Source organism: Anastrepha obliqua, chromosome 4 (assembly GCF_027943255.1).
Source record: "Anastrepha obliqua isolate idAnaObli1 chromosome 4, idAnaObli1_1.0, whole genome shotgun sequence".
Classification (NCBI taxonomy): domain Eukaryota; kingdom Metazoa; phylum Arthropoda; class Insecta; order Diptera; family Tephritidae; genus Anastrepha; species Anastrepha obliqua.
In genome coordinates, this window is record NC_072895.1 from 31,552,924 (window position 1) to 31,574,833 (window position 21,910).

General features: G+C 38.5%; 1 protein-coding gene across 2 annotated transcripts in view; it reads left to right on the top strand.

Moving 5' to 3' along the window:
* LOC129245729 (5-hydroxytryptamine receptor 2B) overlaps positions 1–21,910 on the top strand; it is a 94,015-nt gene that overhangs the window by 42,473 nt on the left and 29,632 nt on the right. For both annotated transcript variants that reach the window (XM_054884070.1, XM_054884071.1), the window contains one exon: positions 18,479–18,612. In XM_054884070.1, coding sequence (XP_054740045.1) covers positions 18,479–18,612 — 134 coding nt within the window. The remainder of the gene's footprint in view (positions 1–18,478; positions 18,613–21,910) is intronic.

Genomic DNA, 21,910 nt, shown 5'->3' on the forward strand with positions numbered 1-21,910 from the left:
AAAAGAATTTCTGCAAAGAAGTGCTGTGATTACAGCTTAAAAAGTCTAATAAGATACTAATTCAAAATATTTTTAAAAGTTATTCATAACAGAATATATAAAAATTGTGAATTAGACCGGCAGAATGAGAGAAAAGCAATTCGGTTTCAAAGCTATGCCTATCCCAACACGGCAAGTTCTGTTCTGTATAGACGTTCTGGTTGAAAAATTGCAGAGATTTTCAAAAAAAATGTATTTATGTGTTTCATTGATTATAAAAAGCCATTCGAGATTGTGCAGCACGATAAACTTATCGATATTCTAAAAAAATGGATACAGATACTAAGTATATTCAATTCATAAAGAACCTCTACTGGCAGCAAACCGTAATTCCTATTCAAAGAAAAGTCAGGCAAGGGTGTATTCTCTCACCTTTACTATTTAACATCTAATCTGTTGGAATATTTCAGGAAGCGTTACATAATTCGGATGTCGGTATTGAAGTAAACGATATTTATATTAACAATATCAGATATGCTGGCGACACTACCCTTCTAACAGCTCTGACCAGCAATGTTGCACTCTGCAGTAAGAATTACGGGTTGAAAATCAATGCTAGCAAAACGAAGTAGAGATAGTTAGAAAAAGAAAGGCTTACGTAAATATGATACAAGCTTAACCGTTAACGACTGAAATATACAATGAGTGCAAAATTTCAAATATTAGATTGGGGAATAAGTTAGTAGCGTTTTTACCGAAGACTTTTGTTGTTTTGAAGGAGTATGGTTTGACCATGTGGATCAGTTCTTTTCAGTCGAATAGCCTCGTTGTTGACTGTGGCATTCTTTTCGAGCATTTCCCAGTACACCATACCCTTCTAGTCTCACCAAACACATATCACTTGGATGAAGATCCGGCTTGACTCTTGGCTTTGGCGTATCTGCTGGAGCCACCCACTCTTTTCTTGGCTCCATATTGGTGTATAGGCACCACTTCTCATCTCCGGTGACGATTCGGTACAAAAACCGCCGTTTATTGCCGAGTGTTGCTCAATGACGGGCGAAATGCTGAGAAGCAATGCTTTGTTTTTTCTTCGTTGAGCTCGTGAGGTACCCAGACTCCCAATTTTTCGGTAAATCCCATTGAATGAAGGTGACTGAGAATCGTTTTATGATCTCAGTTCATTTTTTCCACCAATTCACGACTGATTTGGCCACCGTTCCTCCGTTCGTTCAAAAGTGATTTTACAGTCTGTTACATAAGAGCGTGGTCACTGTTAAATAATACCAACAATTGATTTTTCGAAAATTCGCAAATTTATTGATAATTTGGTTGTCAATACTCAATGCAAATACCTCAGTAGCAAGTCCAATCTCCTGCATTGTCAGTTATAGCCTGGCACCGTCGTGGCATACTTTGCACTAGTTTTTCTGCATATTCTACCGAAAAAGACCTCCAAATTTTCCGAATTTGTCGAGAAAGTTGATCTAAATTACATGTCTTGCGTCTGCGAAGCTGCATTGTCATCAGAGCCCACACATTTTCTATAGGATTTGCATCCGGTGACTGAGATGGCCAATCTAAAGTGACAACTCCGTTTTGCGCCTTCCACTCGCTACACGCTCGACTCCGATGCTTCGAATCGTTGTCCTCTTGAAGGATCCAGCTTTCATTTTTCTTGATATGCCATTGCTTAGCAGATGGTAACAAAGCCTTTTGATATATTTCATTCCTTTTTCCGCATTTAAATTCTCGGTAAATAAGAACAAAGTACCGAAACCTTTGTTTGAGAAGCCCCCCCAAACATGGACATTGACGGGGTGTTTAACAGTCCGTTGAAGCATCCTACTGGTGGAAGTTGTCCAGGTGTGTTTGATGCTCGGAAATGCCCAGAAGAAGGATTCATCGGAAAAAATTACGCTGCTCCAATTGCGGTCCAAGTTTTCTTTCACCCATTCCACTCGTTTTTCAACGTGTTTTGCACTCTACATTGGTTTTTCCAAAGTACTGCGATATTTCAGTTTATTGGCAAGCAAGGGCGAATCATTCCGTAAGATATGTCAACACCTTTTGCTTTCAATTCACAACAGTTCTACGTAAAGTCAAAGTTGGACCTTTCGAGAACAATGCGACAATCTTTTTTTCGTCTTCTTTGAAGACTTTGCTTGAACTTCCGCAATCAGAAAAATCATCAACGTTACCGACCTTTTTATAGCGCAGCAGCAGTTTGCGTTAATTTGGGTCCTTTTTCATGCAAACATAGAAAAATTGCCTCAAAGCGAGAGGCGTGAACAGCACTCATTTCGAAAAACCACTAAATCGAACACTTAATTTGACAGACGGCTGACTTTTTACAAAAAGCATGAAGGACTGAGGTGCCCTCTATGTCATAGAGAAAGAAACAGGACGCTCTGATTTTTTATCTACGCGTAATAGTGACCACGCTCTTATGTAATAGACTGTAGATGTTCTTCAACGAAATCAGAAGGCATTTCGCTGCGGGACGTGTCGTCGACGTCAAAGTTGTCATTTTTGAACTTTGCAAACCATTTGCTTTGGCAGCTTTTTAATCTCGATGAACAGCAAAGAAGAGCGGGTATCGAAAATATTGATTTCTGCCTCCTGGGTATTCAATTTCTAAGCCTCAAAACTAATAAATCATTAAATAACTCAAAAATACCATTAACATAGTTTTACAGAGCCGAAAGAGTTCTGTGGAATAAATACTTACCTTTTGCCAAGGAGCAAAGAAATCGTTGTAAACTAAAAAAATAAAAAAATACTATGAACTTAATCTCCAATCCAATAACTGCCATGAAATGAGCTACCAGATTATATGTAATAAAAATATTACTCCAACAATATTTCTGCTTTGTATTATCATTTTAAGTTCTCAAGCTCTTGAAAAGCAAGCTCCTATACAAAAACCATATAAATCCAAGTTTCAATCGTTGTGCAGATTTAAAAAAAATTTCACAAAGTTTGGATGCGCAAATGCGGCCGCTTGAGTGTCTGACAAAATGCAGTTACGCTTCGAGTTGCAGCTCTTCTGAGACATTTTCTACTACAAATTTCTATGTCATTAATCTCGACTTGAAAGACTGTAAAAGATAACCGGCTATTGGTAATGATATTTAAAGTTTAATTTTTATTTCTATGAAGCCCCGAAAAGTAACAAAAAAATTGCATATAAAAAACATAAGAAATAAAAAAAATTTAATAAAAATAGTGACGAATATTCCGCTACCACAAAACTGCTGCACAAACTTTCTTTCTTTCACACATTTCTTTCTACGAGTTTTTGAAGTGGATTATGCAGTTTTAAAAAAAGGGTTTTGTGACATTCCACGCAAAACTACGTGTTTTTATCAGTTGCACTGTCGTCACCATTGCCTTCATTGCTAGTTACTAGCCTTCTTGCAACATGTGAGTACACGTCTACTTTCATCTGCACATCTGAGTGCACCTACACGCACTTCCATTCACATTGTCTTCTACTATTCTTCGCAATTGTTTACTTTATTATGTTCCTGTTTATTGTTTAAAGTTTTTATTTTCGTTTTGTCGCTGGTACTGTGTTTTTAGCCAGAGTGAATGCTAAGACATAGCTTCATATGCCAGCAAAAATATGGTAGTAATATATATGTACTTAGATGAGGCACTAGGATGCCAACAGAGTGGTTTGAGCATTTAATGGACTATCTGACGAAAATAGTTTTTATTGTTTTTGTAACTCACTCGAGCTTCTAATATCAGTTTCTTTTGAAATTTTTGCTTTGCAGAAGCGTACATATTTTTTACTTAAAGTGATTTCCTATGGGTTATCAGCTATGGTCATAAATATTCTTAAGAAATATGAAATCGGTACTATGAATTTCTTGCGCCGAGAATTTAGATACAGCCCAACTTATTTAATCAATTATTTAGGTAGGAAAGCGGAAGGAATTCCATAGAGCCTGCAGAGTCCTCACTCAATGCCCTATTTATATATATATATAATTGGCGCATACACCCTTTTTGGGTGTTTGGCCGAGCTCCTCCTCCTATTTGTGGTGTGCGTCTTGATGTTGTTCCACAAATGGAGGGGCCTACAGTTTTAAGCCAACTTCGAACGGCGAATGATTTGTATGAGAAGTTTTGCCATTGCCTGCCGATTGGCGACCGCTATTAGAAAGATGTTTTTTTTTATTAATTTTGGTTTCACGGAGATTCGAATCAACGTTCTCTCTGTGAATTCCGAATGGTAATTACGCATCAACCCATTCGGCTACGGCTATTTGCTGATGCTGATTTTCCGCGTAATTTTCTGACCGATTTCACCCCGCCTGTAAGGATATACAGGGTGGCTGATGAATTTTGCTACATTAAGAAACTCAAATAACTTTTTTTTTAGTGTATGGAATTCATTTAATATATTTTTTTTTCAAGTTGAAGGTCATTAAATTTTATTAAATGTAGCTTAACTAGTTTTAAAAATAATTGAATTTAAATGCCCCCCATGCTCGTTGACACAAGTGCGGCATCTTAGTAAAAAGTTGTTCATTGCTGCTTTGAGAGTTGCGACAGGAATAGCCGCAATTCTTGCCCGAATGGATTGTTTTAGTTCATCCAAATTTGTTGGCTTTGTTTTATAAACTTCTTGTTTACATAAACCCCACAAGAAAAAGTCAGGTGCAGTAAGGTCAGGCGACCTGGGGGGCCAACGAAATTCGGAGTTTCTTGAAATCAGTTTATAGGGAAATTTTCGTCGCAACTCTGTCACAACAGTCTGGGCTATGTGAGACGTTGCCCCATCTTGTTGAAACCACACAGAGTTGAAAGGAATTCTCTTTCGGCGTAGTTCTGGATAGAAAAATTCTTTCAGCATTTTCAAATAACGGTCTCCAGTAACCGTAACGGTGTGACCATTTTCTTCAAAAAAATAAGGCCCGACAATACAGCGTGAAGAAACCGCACACCACACTGTCACGCGAAGAGAATGCAATTCCGTCTCGTGGAGTATCTGTGGGTTAGAAGTACTCCATATTCGACAATTTTGTTTGTTCACATTGCCGTTTAAATCGAAATGGGCCTCATCAGACATGAAAAGGCAGTTTAACATGTTTTGGTCTTCTCTGGCAAAATTCCAAGCGAATCGGCAAGTCTGCTGCATTCAGTTTGTTAACCATTTGAATTTTGTAGGGAAATAAGTCTAAATCTTTCTGCATTATTGTTTGCAAAGACTGTCGGCTGACACCAAGTTGAGCAGATAAGCTTCTTGTTGAAACCCTTGGATTGCTTTGTATAGCTGCAGCTACAGCAGCGATCGTTTCCTCCGTCCGAACTGGTGGGTTTCGATGATAAGGCCTTCTTGCGACTGTTCCCTGCTCAGCAAAATTATTCACCAGTCTCATTATGGTCCATCTGCTCGGGGGATCGCCGCCAAACATCCGCCTGTACTCTCTCTGTACCAAAACTACGGACTCCAGTGCGTGATAGCGGCGGACTATCCAAATTCTTGTTTGCGTGTCCCAGTTATCCATTTTAATAAATTTTAAAGATCAATCTGCAAATTAAAACAAAAATGGAACAGATAACTTAAACAGAAAAAAAGTTATTCAATTTTTTTTTTGGTAGCGGCTTTCATCAGCCACCCTGTATATACCAGGACTCGTGAATCTGGAATCTGTCATCAACATTGCTTCCTTGATTCCCTGGCGGGACGTAAGGCACCAACAACACCTACGCACCATCTCATCCAGATACTGAGTAACGCCTTCACCTACTTCCAGCTTAGCCCGAGTTGAGCCGTCTCGCAATTCATAGTTCTTTGCCAGGCTTTCAAGGAAATATAAATATAAAGCCTTCAAATCAAATTTTAACAATAATAATTTGAAGAGCCTTAAGGCTCTAGCTAAACGAGAGCTAAAATAAAGTTTGACCTTATAATTCTCACTACTTTTTTATTAAATCATATACGAATATATACATATAACGGAAAAACCAAAGGACCAGTCTAGATTTTGCGTGCGATTCGGTGTCACCCTCACTCAAACTTGTACACCAGTTGATGGCTTTTATTATAAAAATGTATGCAACAGGAAACAAACGAGAAGAAAAAAGGCTGCAAGCAAAGCCATAGGAAATGTGACAAAGACAGAAATAGAAAAGGTCTAAATTCAGCAACAATGTATTTTTCTAAGAGACTACCATGTAAACGATACCCGTACAGACATACACACAAATACATATACCCATGTGTGTGTATCAGTAAAATGAAATTGCAAGTTAAAATTTTCTATGTCAAGCATAAACAAGTGCACACTTACACACACATACGTGTTTAAAATATCAGGCATTGCAATTTTATGTATAATATATATGTACATATACAGGGTGTTTCATTTTATTGCATCTATGTTGCTGTTTACAACCTCTCGACCAATTGGCTGATGCCGTTCCGCGGAAAATCGTCTGGTCTGGTATCAAAGAAGTTTTTGAGTTTTTAAAGACATCCTAGCTAGCGAAGGTAACGCCTTTTATATTTTCTGGTGGAGATCAGAAAAGATGGAAATCGGTCGATGCAAGGTCAGGAGAATACAACGGATGCTGAAGGACCTCCCATTCAAGCTCTTGGAGTGTGGTTTTGACGACTTGTGCAACATGGGGCCTGGCGTTGGAGTATGGTCCATTAGATATTTTCAGTCGAATAGCCTCATTTCACTTGCCGGCAATGTAGAACTCCTTATTGACCACCCACACCTTTCTTCACTTCATATTGATGTATAGGCAAGATTCCTCATCTTCCGTGACGATTCGGTAAAAAAAAGCGCTGTTTATGACTGAGTGTTGCTCAATGACGGGCGAGATGCTGAGACGCAATTTGAAGGCGAATTTCTTTGTTTTTTTCTTCGTTGAGCTCGTGAGGCACCCAGGACCCTAATTTGTCTGTAAATCCCAATGAATGAAAGTGAATCAGAATCGTTTTACAAAATGATTTCAGCAATTTACGACTGGTTTGGCGACCATTCCTCCGCTCCTTCAAAAGTGATTTGAGACGTTCGATGTGTCATTGACGGCAAAGTCGCTATTTTTGAACTTTTCAAACCACTTCCGTACTGTAGACTCGCCTAAGACACCTTCTCCATACACGTCGTAAATATTCCGGGCTGCTTCAGCAGCTTTTTGACCTCGATGAAAAGCAAAAAAAGCAGGTGTCGAAAATGTGGACCTTTACCTCCTGTTTTGACGTTAAGTGGATAGTAAAATCGTAAAGTTTTGTGAGGAACATTAAAGTCAATCTGTTCAAAAACTTCCGGACAATAAACAGAACCACAAATAGCATCGAAAACAAACATGAAGCATTGAAGGGTAAGTCTATGGCCAAGGGACCTCAGATTTATTAGCATGCACCGAGCACTTAAGATGGAAGTGGGTCAGAGGAATAAAGAGTTTGCAGAGTGAATCGGATAAAACTTCACTCTACCTTTTCAATTCGATTTGAATGAGAGGCATAAATTGGATTCTAAATCAAAGATGCATATGAGCGAACCAGGGAACCGCTGCTCTTCGAAGTTAGTCGGTGAATGTAAGACAAAACGGAACAGTGTTGTAAAACACAACAAAGTTAGTCTTATTTGGGAGCCTGGACATTGTGGTGTTAACGAGTTAGCTGATAAATTGGCAAATGAAGGCTCTGCAAGTATACCAGGCCCTGAATCCTTTCTAGGTGTCAATTCCGCATCGATTCAACTATGGATTGACCGCTTTATGAGGTCTACTCATAGATGACGTTGGTCTGAGTTGAACTCGGGCGGAGTAGCCAGCAGAGCTTTGTGAAAGAACCAAACAGGAAAATAGCGACCTTTCTCCTAAAACTCAGCAGAAAGGACCTGAGAGTACTGGTGGATGTAATCACAGGGCACAACGTCTGTGGTCAGCATATGGCTGTTCCGTCTTGAGGATGACGACACTGCAGAGCATTTTCTCGGTAGCTGTCCGACGTTTTCCAGCATCAGACTTAAGATATTGGGTTGCGATATACTGAGTATCGACAAAGCTCACACTCTTCCTCTTCCGAATCTCTTAAAATTCGTCAAGGAATCCAAGAGATTTGCGGAAAAGTGACCTCAAACTAATTTGTCCGTTTTATCATCCACTTCTTATCTTTCCTATCCCTATTATTTCTACCGGAATCTATCCGGGTGTAGTAAAATGGGCTCCTGAATGAGTGCTTGGACTTATCTAACCCCCCACAAATCTAATTTAATCTAAAAGTCCATTGTACTGCTCTCGGATTCTCTTTTTAATTTTCTTTAAATCAACCCGACCTCTGTAGAAATCTCAATAGATCTTGTGGTACCAGGGGGCCAAGATGGTACCTTCCTAGCACATCAGTGCCAAAGACCTCAAGCCTGCTTCGAGCGAAGGCCGGGTCATCCGTTGTCAAAGTCATCCGTTGTCTCATCCTCTTCTCCACATACTGTCCAATTCCAATAACGAAGAACCCAAAGTTTCTAAGCATACTTGAGTGTTCGTAGTTGAGATGAAGCTTGTAGCTTAAGACTCTCCGTTTGATTGCGGCGCGTGTAAACGCAGCTTTTCCTGCAATGCATAGAGGTACCACATTTATACAAAAGTGGACAGATAAAGCTAAAAATGAAAGATTTTCATTGTCTAATCAAAGCTTAACCTTGATCACAGAGTCCTTCTAGTCCTTCATCAAGCCCATCTAAACGTATGCGTCATAAGTGTGGGGTAGTGCAAGTGCCAGCAATATTGCAAGTATACAACGAAGGTAATCTAAAATATTAAGAATGGTTACTGGAGCGCCGTGGTACATATATGTATATATATAATTGGCGCGTACACCCTTTTTGGGTTCTTGACCGAGCTCCTCCTCCCATTTGTGGTGTGCGTCTTGATGTTGTTCCACAAATGGAGGGACCTACAGTTTCAAGCCGACTCCGAACGGCAGATATTTTTATGAGGAGCTTTTTCATGGCAGAAATGCACTCGGAGGTTTGCCATTGCCTGCCGAGGGGCGACCGCTATTACATAGAAAAATGTTTTTCTTAATTTTGGTGTTTCACCGAGATTTGAACCTACGTTCGCTCTGTGAATTCCGAATGGTAGTCACGCAGCAACCCATTCGGCTACGGCGGCCGCCAATATTCCATTAGTGGCAGCAGAAATAGCAGTAATCGCACAAAACTACTGAGACACCACCCAAATCCATTGGCTCGGTCGCTGTTGCATACCGTCAATTCGTCACATCTCAGAAGAATTGGCCTTCCAACCCTGTGACGCAGGGTTGAGGCCCCCATAACAACCTTAACCTTCTTCATAGTCCGGTCCCTTTAGACATTCGAAGCTACTAAAATTTATAACAAGCTGAAGATGGGTGGATGGAGCTTCACCCTTACGTTTATTCCTAATTTGCCCGGACTATTCAAGAAGCTGTACGTACTCTAACTTGGGTTAAAAGGCGAAAAGTATAGTGCATATAAAGTAAAAGTATAAAGTAAAGTATAAAATTATTGAAATAATTATTTTGTGTTTAATTTGTTGCGCACCCCTGATTGAGAGTAATTTCCATCAAAAGTTTTGCGAAACTCAGACACTCCAGGAGTTTGGTAATTTCTCAGAACACACCCTGTTGGCGTTTGTATTTTGTTGTTGGCAAGGTTAAACTTCCATCAACTAAATGAAAACGAAAGTTTACTCAGCGTCACACCATTCCATACAAATACATGCATGATTCACACAGAAGTGTCATTTGCATATGAGCTCTAAGGTTTTGTTTTCCATAAGCGCGTCTATTATGTGTTCGTAAGCGTATGTATGTGTGTGCGTGTGTTTCTGTAAGCAAGTGAAAAGGCGTTGACAGCAAATCGCTTTTGAGATTGCACGTGTGTGGTCTCCAGCAACAACACCAGCTGCAGGCTGCAATAAATAGACATTTGGGATCATTTATGTACGTACGTACACCTGCAATGGCGACATGAGGTATGTGGAATGTGGCATGTGGCATGTGACATGCTACATATGTTCTGCGTATGTGTAATGCCGACTGTTGCATGGCGTTGACTTGAGTTGAACGAAAAGTCATTAAGTGCACCAAGGTATACTTTAAGTGCATAAGCATAGACAAGCAACTATTTGTCTTTGATCTACACTCAAGCGCACATGCATGTGTATATATGAGTAAGTATCATACATGCATGTGTGTACTACACAACAAAGCAATTGTAAATCTGTGAATGTAAGCTTCTGCTTTCTGCTGCAATGCCCCCGTATCAGCTGGCTATGGAAAGTATGAAGAACGGGGATGTCATTGCCACCTTAACTTTTACTGTTGGATATGCACAAATCCATTTGGAAGATTTTTGGTAACATTTATTACTTATTTACAGTGTCAGTTAGACATACATACACACGCGCATACATACAGACTCATATAAGCAATGACATTTACAATCAATTTCCTTAGACGGCAGCCATGGCAGAGTTCACGGTTGTTTGAAATAAAAGTGTTTACTGACCCTGGCCTAAGCTTAAGTGCTAGTAGCGTTGGAAACGAGTGAGCTGCTTTTGGAATTCATGAAATTCAGATTGTGATACAAAATTCATATTATGGAAATATAAATTACAAATACTGCAAGCACCGAAAAATGTTGAATGGAGATATGCAAATTTTTATCCATTTTCTCTTAATGCCGGTGGGTGTCAGTCGTCTAAGCGTGCATTTCCGGAATTTAATACAATTTTGCTTGTCCTTGATGCAAGCACATCTTGTGAGAAATTGCGCATACTTAAAAAAAACATTATTATTCTATTAATATCGAGCCGAGAAATACAGTTTGTGCAAAATTGATCATTAGAAATATTATAAGGAGTTTTGAAACCAATTTAATTAGACCTGCCATAAGTTCCGCTACAAGATAAGTCCATTATAAATGGTGGATGATTTTGAATAAAGTTGAATTTTTTTAGGAAACTATTGTCATTTCTCCTTATTCTGATAATACTGGGGTAACTCAATTACGTATGGAATAAAATATCTGCGAAATGGCCGCCGCGGCCTCGGCGCCACACCTCCAAAGACCACCAAATGCAAATAGTTCCTTATCTAAAGGGTGGTTAAGTTTCAAGGGCCGGTATTGATTTTGAATAAAATAGAATTTTTTTAAGAAATTTTCATAATTTTTCTTTATTATGATAATATTGGTGTAGCTCAACTACGTATGGAACAAATATTGGCGGCCCGCTGCCCCGGCGGCACACCTCCATCCGATGGTCCAAATTTTCGATGACGCTGAGGCATAATTGAGGTTCTATGCCGTTAATATGCCGAATTATCTCATCCTTTAGCTCTTGAATTGTTGCTGGCTTATTGACGTACACCTTTTCTTTGAAATAAACCCAAAGAAAGAAGTCCAACGGTGTTAAATCACATGATCTTGACGGCCAATTGACATCGCCGCGACGTGAGATTATTCGGCCATCAAATTTTTCGCGTAAAAGAGCCATTGCGCCGTTAGCTGTGTGACAAGAGGCACCGTCCTGTTAAAACCGCATATCGTCCACATCCATATCTTCCAATTCGGGCCATAAAAAGTTCGTTATCATCTCACGATAGCGAACACTATTCACTATTCACGGTCCATAAACCGCACCAAACAGTCACTTTTGTGGGTGCATTGGTTTTTCGGCAATCACTCTTGGATTATCATTCGCCCAAATGCAGCAATTCTGCTTATTGACGAATCCACTGAGGTGAAAATGTGCCTCATCACTGAAGATGAAAAATCACGAAGTGCGCGATATGCATTTTGATTTGAACGCTCGTTTTCATAATAAGCCTGAATTACTTTAACGTGTTGCTCGATTGTGTATCTTTCCATTGTTCAAATTGAGCTAATCTGAAATTGAAAACTTTCAAATTAAATGCAGAAAAGAGCTTGACGTTTAGGTGTGGTTCACATTCAACATCGGCCCTTAAAATTAACCACCCTTTAGATGTGAAATTATAACACTTTTTTTAATGAAGTTAGTTTTATTTATCTATGTACATATAAAAAAAAAAATTTAATTTAATTCGAAATGGTCACGAGGGATATTGACACCGCTGTCCGAACCAAAGTACCGAATGGTGGGCACGCACCACACCAATCGGCGACGTCGGCCGATTAATGTTTTGAAAATCATAGGCGCCTACATAAAAAACTTTCACTTCACTTTCACTTTCACTTTCACTCTCACTTCACTTTCACTTCACTTTCACTTTCACTTTACTTTCACTTCACTTTAACTTCAATTCATTTTCACTTCACTTTTACTTCACCTTAACTTCAATTCATTTTCACTTCACTTTCTCTTCACTTTCACTTCACTTTCACTTCACTTCACTTTCACTTTACTTTCACTTCAATTCATTTTCACTTCACTTTTACTTCACTTGCACTTCACCTTAACTTCAATTCACTTTCACTTCACTTTCACTTCACCTTAAATTCAACTCATTTTCACTTAACTTTTACTTCACTTTCACTTGACTTTAACTTCAATTCATTTTCACTTCACTTTTACTTCACTTTCACTTCACTTTCACTTCACTTTCACATCACTTTCACTTCACTTTCACTTCGCTTCACTTTCACTTCACTTCGCTTTCACTTACACTTTCTGTTCAGCCGCGCGCCACTTAAGAAGTCAGAGAGAAACCTTAATTTCTGGAACGCGTCTAAGGTTAGGTTAGCTTATGGTGGCAATCGGTCTGTACGACCTTACAGGTCCGTCGGGATACCACTGTGCTGCACGGGAACCTCATTTACTTTCCTTCGTGAAACCATTTGTGGCTCTTATGAAGCGCAGGATTGGTCCTATCGCCACGCCAGACAGCTCCGTAAGAGAATTGAAAACGTATTTACCTAGACAACCTGCGTTAATTTTAGCTAAGGTCGAACAATTGTTAAGGAAGTACTCAACTGTTTGTTCCTCTTCCTCATAGGTATCCCAATAATACTTTTATCACTGAGCAGTTGCAGAACAGTAATTTTTCTGGCTAGCTCATCGGGTTTACAATTTCACTCAATATCTCTGGGCCCCGGTACCCAAATAAGGCAGACCTTGAATACGACGCTAATATCATTTAGAGCTGGTCGGCTTTTCTGTGCAACTTTTGATCCTATTATTGCCGCATTCATTGATTTAATGGCCGCCTGGCTAACCGAGAATTATCGTCGTTTTTGTTACGCCATGCGTATTTAGACATTTAGACACTTCTTTTATTCAGTATTCTGGTAGTCGAACGGATAGTTCCAGTTCTAATTCCTTCGAAAATGTTCCATAGCCAACCTTATCATCTAGCTTGGAACCATCTGTATAAAAATTTAGTTCCCACCTTCTCCATGGAGTTGGTGTTTGCCACGCCCTTCTTGACGGTATACTCGTCTTGAAGAGCTTGTCGAAGGTGAGTCTGAGAATAGAATAGTCTATTTCTTGTTTGTGACTATTCAGCGTGTACAAAATAGAGGCGAGGCCAAACCACCGGTCTCTGCATAGCGCCATGCTTTTGAGTCTAAGCACTGAGGCGGCGGCCACATGCCTCACTACGAGATTTAGTGGAGGCAAATTGATTAGCACTTCCAGCGCCTTGTTTGGGGTAGTTCCGAAAGCACCAGAGATGCATAAAAAAGCTGTTCTTTGGACCTTACTCATGATTTTAGCGTAACTCGCCTTTCGAGCAGATGGCCACCATACAAGTATTCCAAATATTAACTTTGGTCTAACTACAAAAGTATAGAGCCAATGTGTAACACGAGTTGTTAATCCCCATTTACTACCGACCGCTTTTTTGCAAGTATATAATGCAACGTTGGCCTTCTTTACTCTTTTCTCAATATTAGGTTTCCATGAGAGATTCCTATCTAATATGAGCCCTAAGTACTTGTATACCCATCTAAAGACAGATAAGTTTTATGAGAAGCTTTCTGCGTGTAAAAATGCATTCTGATGCTTTCAATTGCCTGCGGAAGCTCAACCGCATTTGAAGAAAACTTTTTCTACTATTTCCATGCCTTTAGTAGATTCCAACTCAGGCTGGCACTGCTGGTTCGATACACCAAATATATTCACCTACAGCTAAATGTGATTAGTGCTCGATTTTGCGTCATAAGATAAGCAATCTAAGGACTATGGTAAATTTGTTGTCTAATAAAAGTTTTCCTTCCATCCCATAACAACATTTGATCCTTCAGTTGCTTTGCAACGTAACGCTGATGGCAGACCTCGCGCTGCAATTCAGTTCTCAGTTCAACATAGTAAGTTTGCAAAAGTCTCCAATTATTCCTACTGCTTTCGTGCAAATTACATGCTGTTCGCCTTACAGGTGTACTCGTATATGTATGTGTGTATATATGCAGTTTTTTACACTCACGTAAACTCTCGCTCCGAAATAAGAGCTCGACCACGTGCCACCTTCGCACTGCTTACGCGGCGAATATTGATCGTAACATGAGTCTCACCGCAATTTGAAGATTTTCGCAAACGGTGGTGTGCACTGAGTACTCAATATGTTTAGAATCTAAGCTTTAGATGCATACGAATGCGTGTGTGTGTGTTGGGTATGAGGGATGCATATTATGAGCGCAAACTACATTACAGGTGCATATCTCTTTTTTAAAGTATTGCCGCTGAAATTTGTTTTGATTCCTCCGCCACTTAGAAGATCTCTACGATGCTCCATGTACATTTTTTCATACTCTCTTCAGTCGTACTAACATGAGAGAATTGGTTTTTAGGCCCTCACCTTTTAGAAATAAAAATAAAAAACTAAATTTCTGTGTCAAAAAGTAAGCAGCACCTAGAAACATTTAGCCACCAGATGATTAGACCTCTTATACATCTAAAAATTAAATAAGTTAATAATTGGTGCTTACAATCTTTGTTGGGTGTTTGGACGAGCGCTTTCTCCAATTTGTGCTATGCGTCTTGATATGATTGTATTAATGTAGAAACTTACAGTTTTATGGCAGTTTTTTATGAAAAGCCTTTTCATTGAGGAGCGTCCGCTTCTACAAAAGTTTTCTTTTACAGGGTGGGCCATATAGCGTTTGCTTTTTGAACCACCTATTTTTCTGAGAATGGTAACACAAATGACATGTCAAATGTGTTCATAATTTACTTAAAGGTTTGACATTTACGAAATGGGACTCTATACCTACGCTTGAACAAAATTGGGAAATATTTAAAACCTATTTCCAAAGTGATGAGTCTTCTTCTTCTTTTCTGATTTTCACATCGTTGGCTACGTCAATAAGCAAAATTGTCGGATTTGGGGCTAAGAAAATCCACACGTTACTGTAGAGAAGCAAATACATTCACAACGAGTCACTGTTTGGTGCGGTTTTTGGTCTGGCGGCATCATCGGGCCATTTTTTTCGAAAATGAGCGAGGAGCCGCGGTTACAGTAAATGGCGAGCGTTACCGTGAAATGCTCAACGAGTTGTTTCCAAAAATTGAAGAGGATGATATGGACGACATTTGGTTTCAACAGGACGGTGCAACTGGTCACACTGCCAAAGTTACACTCGAACTTTTGGCTACCGTTTTTGAATTTCAATATCAATTGGCCGCCTTGGAGCTATGATTTAAGCCCGTTGGACCATTTTTTGTGGGAAGCCGTTAAGGACAAATGCTATGCGAATCACCCGGAGACGATTGATGCTTTCAAACACGAAATCGAAGTTGCCATTCATGAAATTGAAGCCCAAACAATCGAAAATGTGTTTAAAAATTGGGTTGATCGAATGACCTCCTGTAAAGCCAGTCGTAGCAGTCATTTGAACGATATTATTTTTTATTCATAAATGACAATGTTCAATCTTCAAAATAAAAAAAAAGTTTCAAAAAATATTAATTAGGTTTTTTTTATAGCCGATTCAAAAAGCAAATTTTACATGGCCCACCCTACATTATATTATTTGGAGTTCCATGAACTTTCGAATCCAGACATTACTGTATGGTAGTCAGGCTGCAACCCATGCAGCAACAGCGTCCGCTAGAGCTCAGCTGATTTCTGCTCAATTTACTCAACTTAATTAACAAAATTTAATAAGCTGTAGGTTAGCTTATACTGCTTAGCTGTTGGTTTGAGATGCTTTCTGGTTTCTTTTTCTTCTTATTCTCCTTCTTCTTCGTCATCTTTTTCCTCTTGATTTGCGCTATAACCACTTACGCAACTTTGGCCGAGTTTAACAAAGCGCGCCAGTCGTTTCTTTCTCGTACAAACCGACGCCAGTTGGATACATCAAGTGAAGCTAAGTCCTTTTCCCCCTGAACTGTCCAATACAGAAGAGGTCTTCCTCTTCATTTGCTTACACTAGCTGGTACCACATCCAATATTTTCAGAGCCGCAACGTTCGTATCCATTCGGACGATATGACCGAGCCAAGGTAGCCGTTGGATCTTTATTCGCTACGCTAAGTCTATGTCGTCTAAGAGCTCACACAGCTAATTGTTCCATCGCCATCACCAGTGCAAAGGTCCAAAAATCTTGCGCAGAATCATTCTCTCAAACACTCCAAGGTACGCCTCATCGGTTGTTGTTATCCTCCCCTCTTCTGCGCCATATGTTAGGACGGGCATGATGAGCGCCTTGTAGAGTGTTAGTTTTTTACGTCTAGAGAGGACTTAACTACTCAATTGCCTACTTAGTTTGGAAGAGCGCGGCTGTTAAGGCCGATGATATCGATATCATTATCATACGCCAACAATTGTACACTTTTACAAAAAATTGGACCTGAGCGATTAAGTTCAACAACTCGCACGAAAAGAATCCAGCGTCAGGTAAAGAAGTCACACGACAGCGAGTCACACTATTCGAAACCTCGTTTGGTATCAAACAGATCGGAGAGGTCCTTCCCAATTCTGGTGGCGCTGCTGGTATTGAGCAACGTCATTTGCATAGCCATTGTAGCTTTGCGGGGCTATCAAATTCAGACATTGTGACCTGTAGGTATGATAACTCATTTTTGGTACAGTTTAATGCAGCTTTGAAGTTGACGAAAAGATGAAGAAGACGAAGAAGATCGATTCTCCTTTCATGAGAATTTTCCTAGACTTCGCATATTGTGAATATCTGTTGCATGCTGGATTTTCCAGATCTAAAGCCACAATGATAAGGTCGAACCAGTTGATTCATGGTGGGCTTCAATCTTTCACACAATACGTTCGCTAGAACCTTACAGGTGATATTTAGAAGACTACTCCCCCGATAATTGGCACATATCGCAATCAACTTTCTTGTGGATTGGGCAGAGCGCACTTAAACTGCAATCGTCAGGTATGCTTTCGCTCGACAATATTCTGGATAGGAGCGGATGCCTAAGAGTATGCACCTTACCAGCTCCTCGTCGCCAGATCGGAATAGCTTAGCCCGCAGTCCGTCGGCTCCTGCGGCTTTCTTGTTCTTTAGACGCGTTTCCACCATTCTCACCTCGTCATGGTCGGCTGGCGGAACGACAGTGCCGTCGTCAACGAGTCAATCGGGATTTTCGCATTCTCTGTAACATGCGCAGCTGTCACTATTTCACAAGTTCGAGAAGTGTTTGCTCCATTATTTAAATATGCTCTGGATGTCAGTCACCAGATTGCCGTCTGTGTTCTTACAGGAAAAAGAAGAATGACTTTGGTGATAATATTATATAAATAATTTGTTTGCAATGTCCTTTATTTAGTAGCTATACCTCGTAACCCGAATAAATTCATGAATCTGAAATGCAACGAAATTTGAAAACCCAAATAATAGCGATTTAATAAGTTTTTTAGTTTCTAATTGGCAAATGCTAAACTCGTAAAATTTTAATGGAAGCATCAGCTACTTTTGATGCTGGAATTTTAAATTCTGTTTTTTGATGCCAAATATCCAACGTATCGTTTTAATTTAATTTCAATGAATGAATGAATATGAAATATACAGAGAGTGTAAAAAAATACATGTCTTCCAAATGCTTGAATATAATGTAAATATTTATATATTTTTTATATTATATAACATTTATGTACGAGTATACAAAAAATGACAGTCATACTCATATTTAAAATAATATTTTTCTCATTTTCCTTCCCTTCTTATTCCAATGATATGCGTAATTTAACTTCACTGTACTCTTCAAAACAATCAACACCAAAAAAAAAACAAAATTAAATCAACTTTCCTACAAAAAACGATGACCGCATTTTTATTGCTCCTGTTACTGCTAAAATTACCACAAACGAAATTAAAATTCACAAAAAATGTAAAACAATAAATATCAACACGCAACGTTAATCCGAATTAAATAAACGAAAAAACTTGTTTCATTACAAATACAAAAACAATAAATACAACAAATGCAAATCATGCTAACAAAAAATGTAAATGCAAATGATAAACTTTCGGTGCGCGTGTTGACAACTACGAATAAAAAAACTAAAAAACAAAAACAATGTAAAACTAAAAAACTTCTTGCAACAGGCAACGTTTTTGTAATTGCGGCAATTATACTCGAGCGCAACCTGCAGAATGTAGCTAATTATTTGGTGGTATCACTGGCGCTGGCTGATTTATTGGTGGCATGTTTGGTGATGCCGCTAGGAGCGGTTTACGAGGTAAGTGCTGCAAAAAGTTAACGCAAATTGGTGTCATATTGTGGCAAGCTCAGAAAATACTAAATAAAACTTTACAAAATTATTTTCAGGCTTTATAAGAGCCGGTTAGCGCAATATGAAAGTATTGGGTAGTCTAAAAAGTGCAATATAGAGGCTAATGGTTACATCGCGCTAAGCGTCGCGCTGGTCTAGATTTAAATAAAAGCCAATCTGCTATATGGAAAGTATGTAAAAAAAATATTCCGAACTGAGGTTTTAGTGAAAAAAGTGAGAGTTGTTGATTTAAGATTCCTTGATTACTGTCCCAAGTAGTTTGAGAGCGGCGAGAGAATCATTAAGTAATTAGCAGAACAAAAAAGTGGCAGACAGATAAGAAGAAATTTCTTGGGTTTAGTCAAAATAAAGATAAAGATAATTTTGAATGACCACTTATATGATATGTATGTATGCATATGGTATGTCTTCTTGTTATGCAGTATGTATTAGTTCTACACATTCTAGATTGTCTTATAAGATAACAGAATAAAAATCCAAATATGTACTTTAAATATTTATGTTCATATTCTTCTTCTTAGCATTTCAGTCCTTGGTGATTCATTGCTTCATTCACAACCTTGCACCATATGTATCTATCTAAGGCCACCTCCTTCCACCGCCGCACGTTTAGCTTTACAAGGCCAACTTCCACGTCTTCGAGCCATCTTTTTCTGGGGCGTCCTCTACTTCGGCCTACAACAGGGTGTAATTCAACTGCCTTTCGAGTTTTTCTCTCGTTGGGCACTCTAAGCACGTATCCGAGCCATCTTATCCTCTGAGATTTTATGAATTTTATCATTTCATTTTTGCTAATATGTAGTTCCAGCTCATGATTACGAGTATATCTAATTCGATAGGTACCGTCTTGCAGTCTCAGAGGTCCATATATTTTTCGCAATATTTCACTTTCAAATGACATTAGTTGATTTATGCCAGTAGTTTTTTCGTCCATCCTGTATTGTTTGTATCCTTAAATTCTGATCGCGTGATAATAATTTAGACCTAAGCAGCTTCAAATTCGAAAAGTAAGACTTATTTGCTGCTTAAACTTTATCATTCATTGTCAATGATGTCTCCTTATTGGCTGACATTTAGATACCCAGATAGGTAAATTCTTGTACACTCTCGAATGCATAGGCTCCGATCAGCAACACATCATGCCTTAAACCGGAGCTGAATCGGACCATAAACTTCGTTCTTTCTGTATTAATTTTTAGCCCAGTATTTCGTATTATAATTAAGTTAATTTCAGTTAAGTTAAGTTAAGTTAAGTTAAGTTAAGTTAAGTTAAGTTAAGTTAAGTTAAGTTAAGTTAAGTTAAGTTAAGTTAAGTTAAGTTAAGTTAAGTTAAGTTAAGTTAAGTTAAGTTAAGTTAAGTTAAGTTAAGTTAAGTTAAGTTAAGTTAAGTTAAGTTAAGTTAAGTTAAGTTAAGTTAAGTTAAGTTAAGTTAAGTTAAGTTAAGTTAAGTTAAGTTAAGTTAAGTTAAGTTAAGTTAAGTTAAGTTAAGTTAAGTTAAGTTAAGTTAAGTTAAGTTAAGTTAAGTTAAGTTAAGTTAAGATAAGTTAAGTTAAGTTAAGTTAAGTTAAGTTAAGTTATAATAAGTTAAGTTAAGTTAAGTTAAGTTAAGTTAAGTTAAGTTAAGTTAAGTTAAGTTAAGTTAAGTTAAGTTAAGTTAAGTTAAGTTAAGTTGACTAAATCTACATTAAATTAAGTTGTTTATTTGGCATGCCCGTCTACTTGACTAACTGTTAATTCAGTTCATACTGAAATTAAGTTAAGTTGAGTTCAACTAAGTTAAGTTAAGCACAATTTTTCAACTCAAGTCGTAAGTTAATTTCATATTCACATTTATTTATAATTAATGAGTCACACTAAACTTAATAAAGTCAAATTAAGTTGAGATAATTTAAATCAGTTAAGCTAAGCTTAGCTAAATTAATTTCAGTTAAATTAAGTCAAGCTAAGCTAAGTCCAGTTAAGTTCAAACAAAGTGTATGCAAAAATAAGTTCCATATGTATATAATTCACTCATAAAACACTTATATAAAGGGTTTTCCAATAACAGATGTTATGAATGTATGGATTGCGCTATCGAGAGATGATTAACGATTTTTTACGGCCGGAATTGGATGGCATTGATCTGGACAACGTTTATTTTCAACAAGACGGCGCTACGTGCCACACAAGCAACAAAACCATTGATATTTTACGGGAAAAGTTTCCGGACCGCGTTATCTCTCGAAGAGGTGATCACAATTGGCCACCGAGATCTTGTGATTTAACACCTTGTGACTTTTTTCTTTGAAGCCACGTGAAAGAGAAGGTCTACGCCAACAGCCCAGGGTCGATTCAAGACCTCAAAGATGGAATTCGTGAGGCAATCGAGGACATAGGGCAGCCATTTTGCACTTTTGCGGTTATGGAAAATTTCACGAAAAGGATATTGTCCTGCAAGCGTGGTCGTGGTGGTCATTTACCTGATGTTATTTTCCACTATTAAAGGCATACCTTCCTCTTTATAATGAAATAAACATCCGGTCATTTATGTTGAAACATATATTAGCATTTTTTTTTTTTTGAATATCAAAATAACATCTCTTGGAGAACCTTTTATATATAATTGGCGCGTACAGCCTTTTTGGGTGTTTGGCCAAGCTCTTAAGCTCCTCTTATTTGTGGAGTGCGTCTTGATGTTGGAGGGACCTACAGTTTTAAGCCGCCACCGAACGGCAGATATTTTTTATGAGGAGTTTTTTTCAAGGCAGAAATACACTCGAAGGTTTGCCATTGTCTGCCGAGGGAGGACCGCTTTAGAAAAACCTTTTTCTTCACTATGGTGTTTCACTGAGATTCGAACCTACGTTTTTTCTGAATTCCGAATGGTAGTCACGTACCAACGCATTCGGCTACGGCGAGCGCCTTGTAACACTTAAGAATGAAAAATTTAATGGTACACAAGTAGAAAAGAAAAGGTGATAAAACTCAGTGAAGTCGCACCATTTTCTTGTGATTCTTACATATATAAAAATATCATAATAAATTAAAGCTTCTCAAAATATAAGGGGCTTCTCAAAGACGGGATTGAGCAAAGTTGCGCTGTGTGATTGTTGAAATCCGAAGACAATAGTATCGCCTCGCCTGGCTAAGCGAATGTTGATTAGATACAAATGAGGAGTTTAATTGAAGCGAATTTATCGCCGAAAAAAACGGCTATGCCAATTCATTTCAAATTTATGACAGAAAAAGGCGAAGTTGGCTGAGA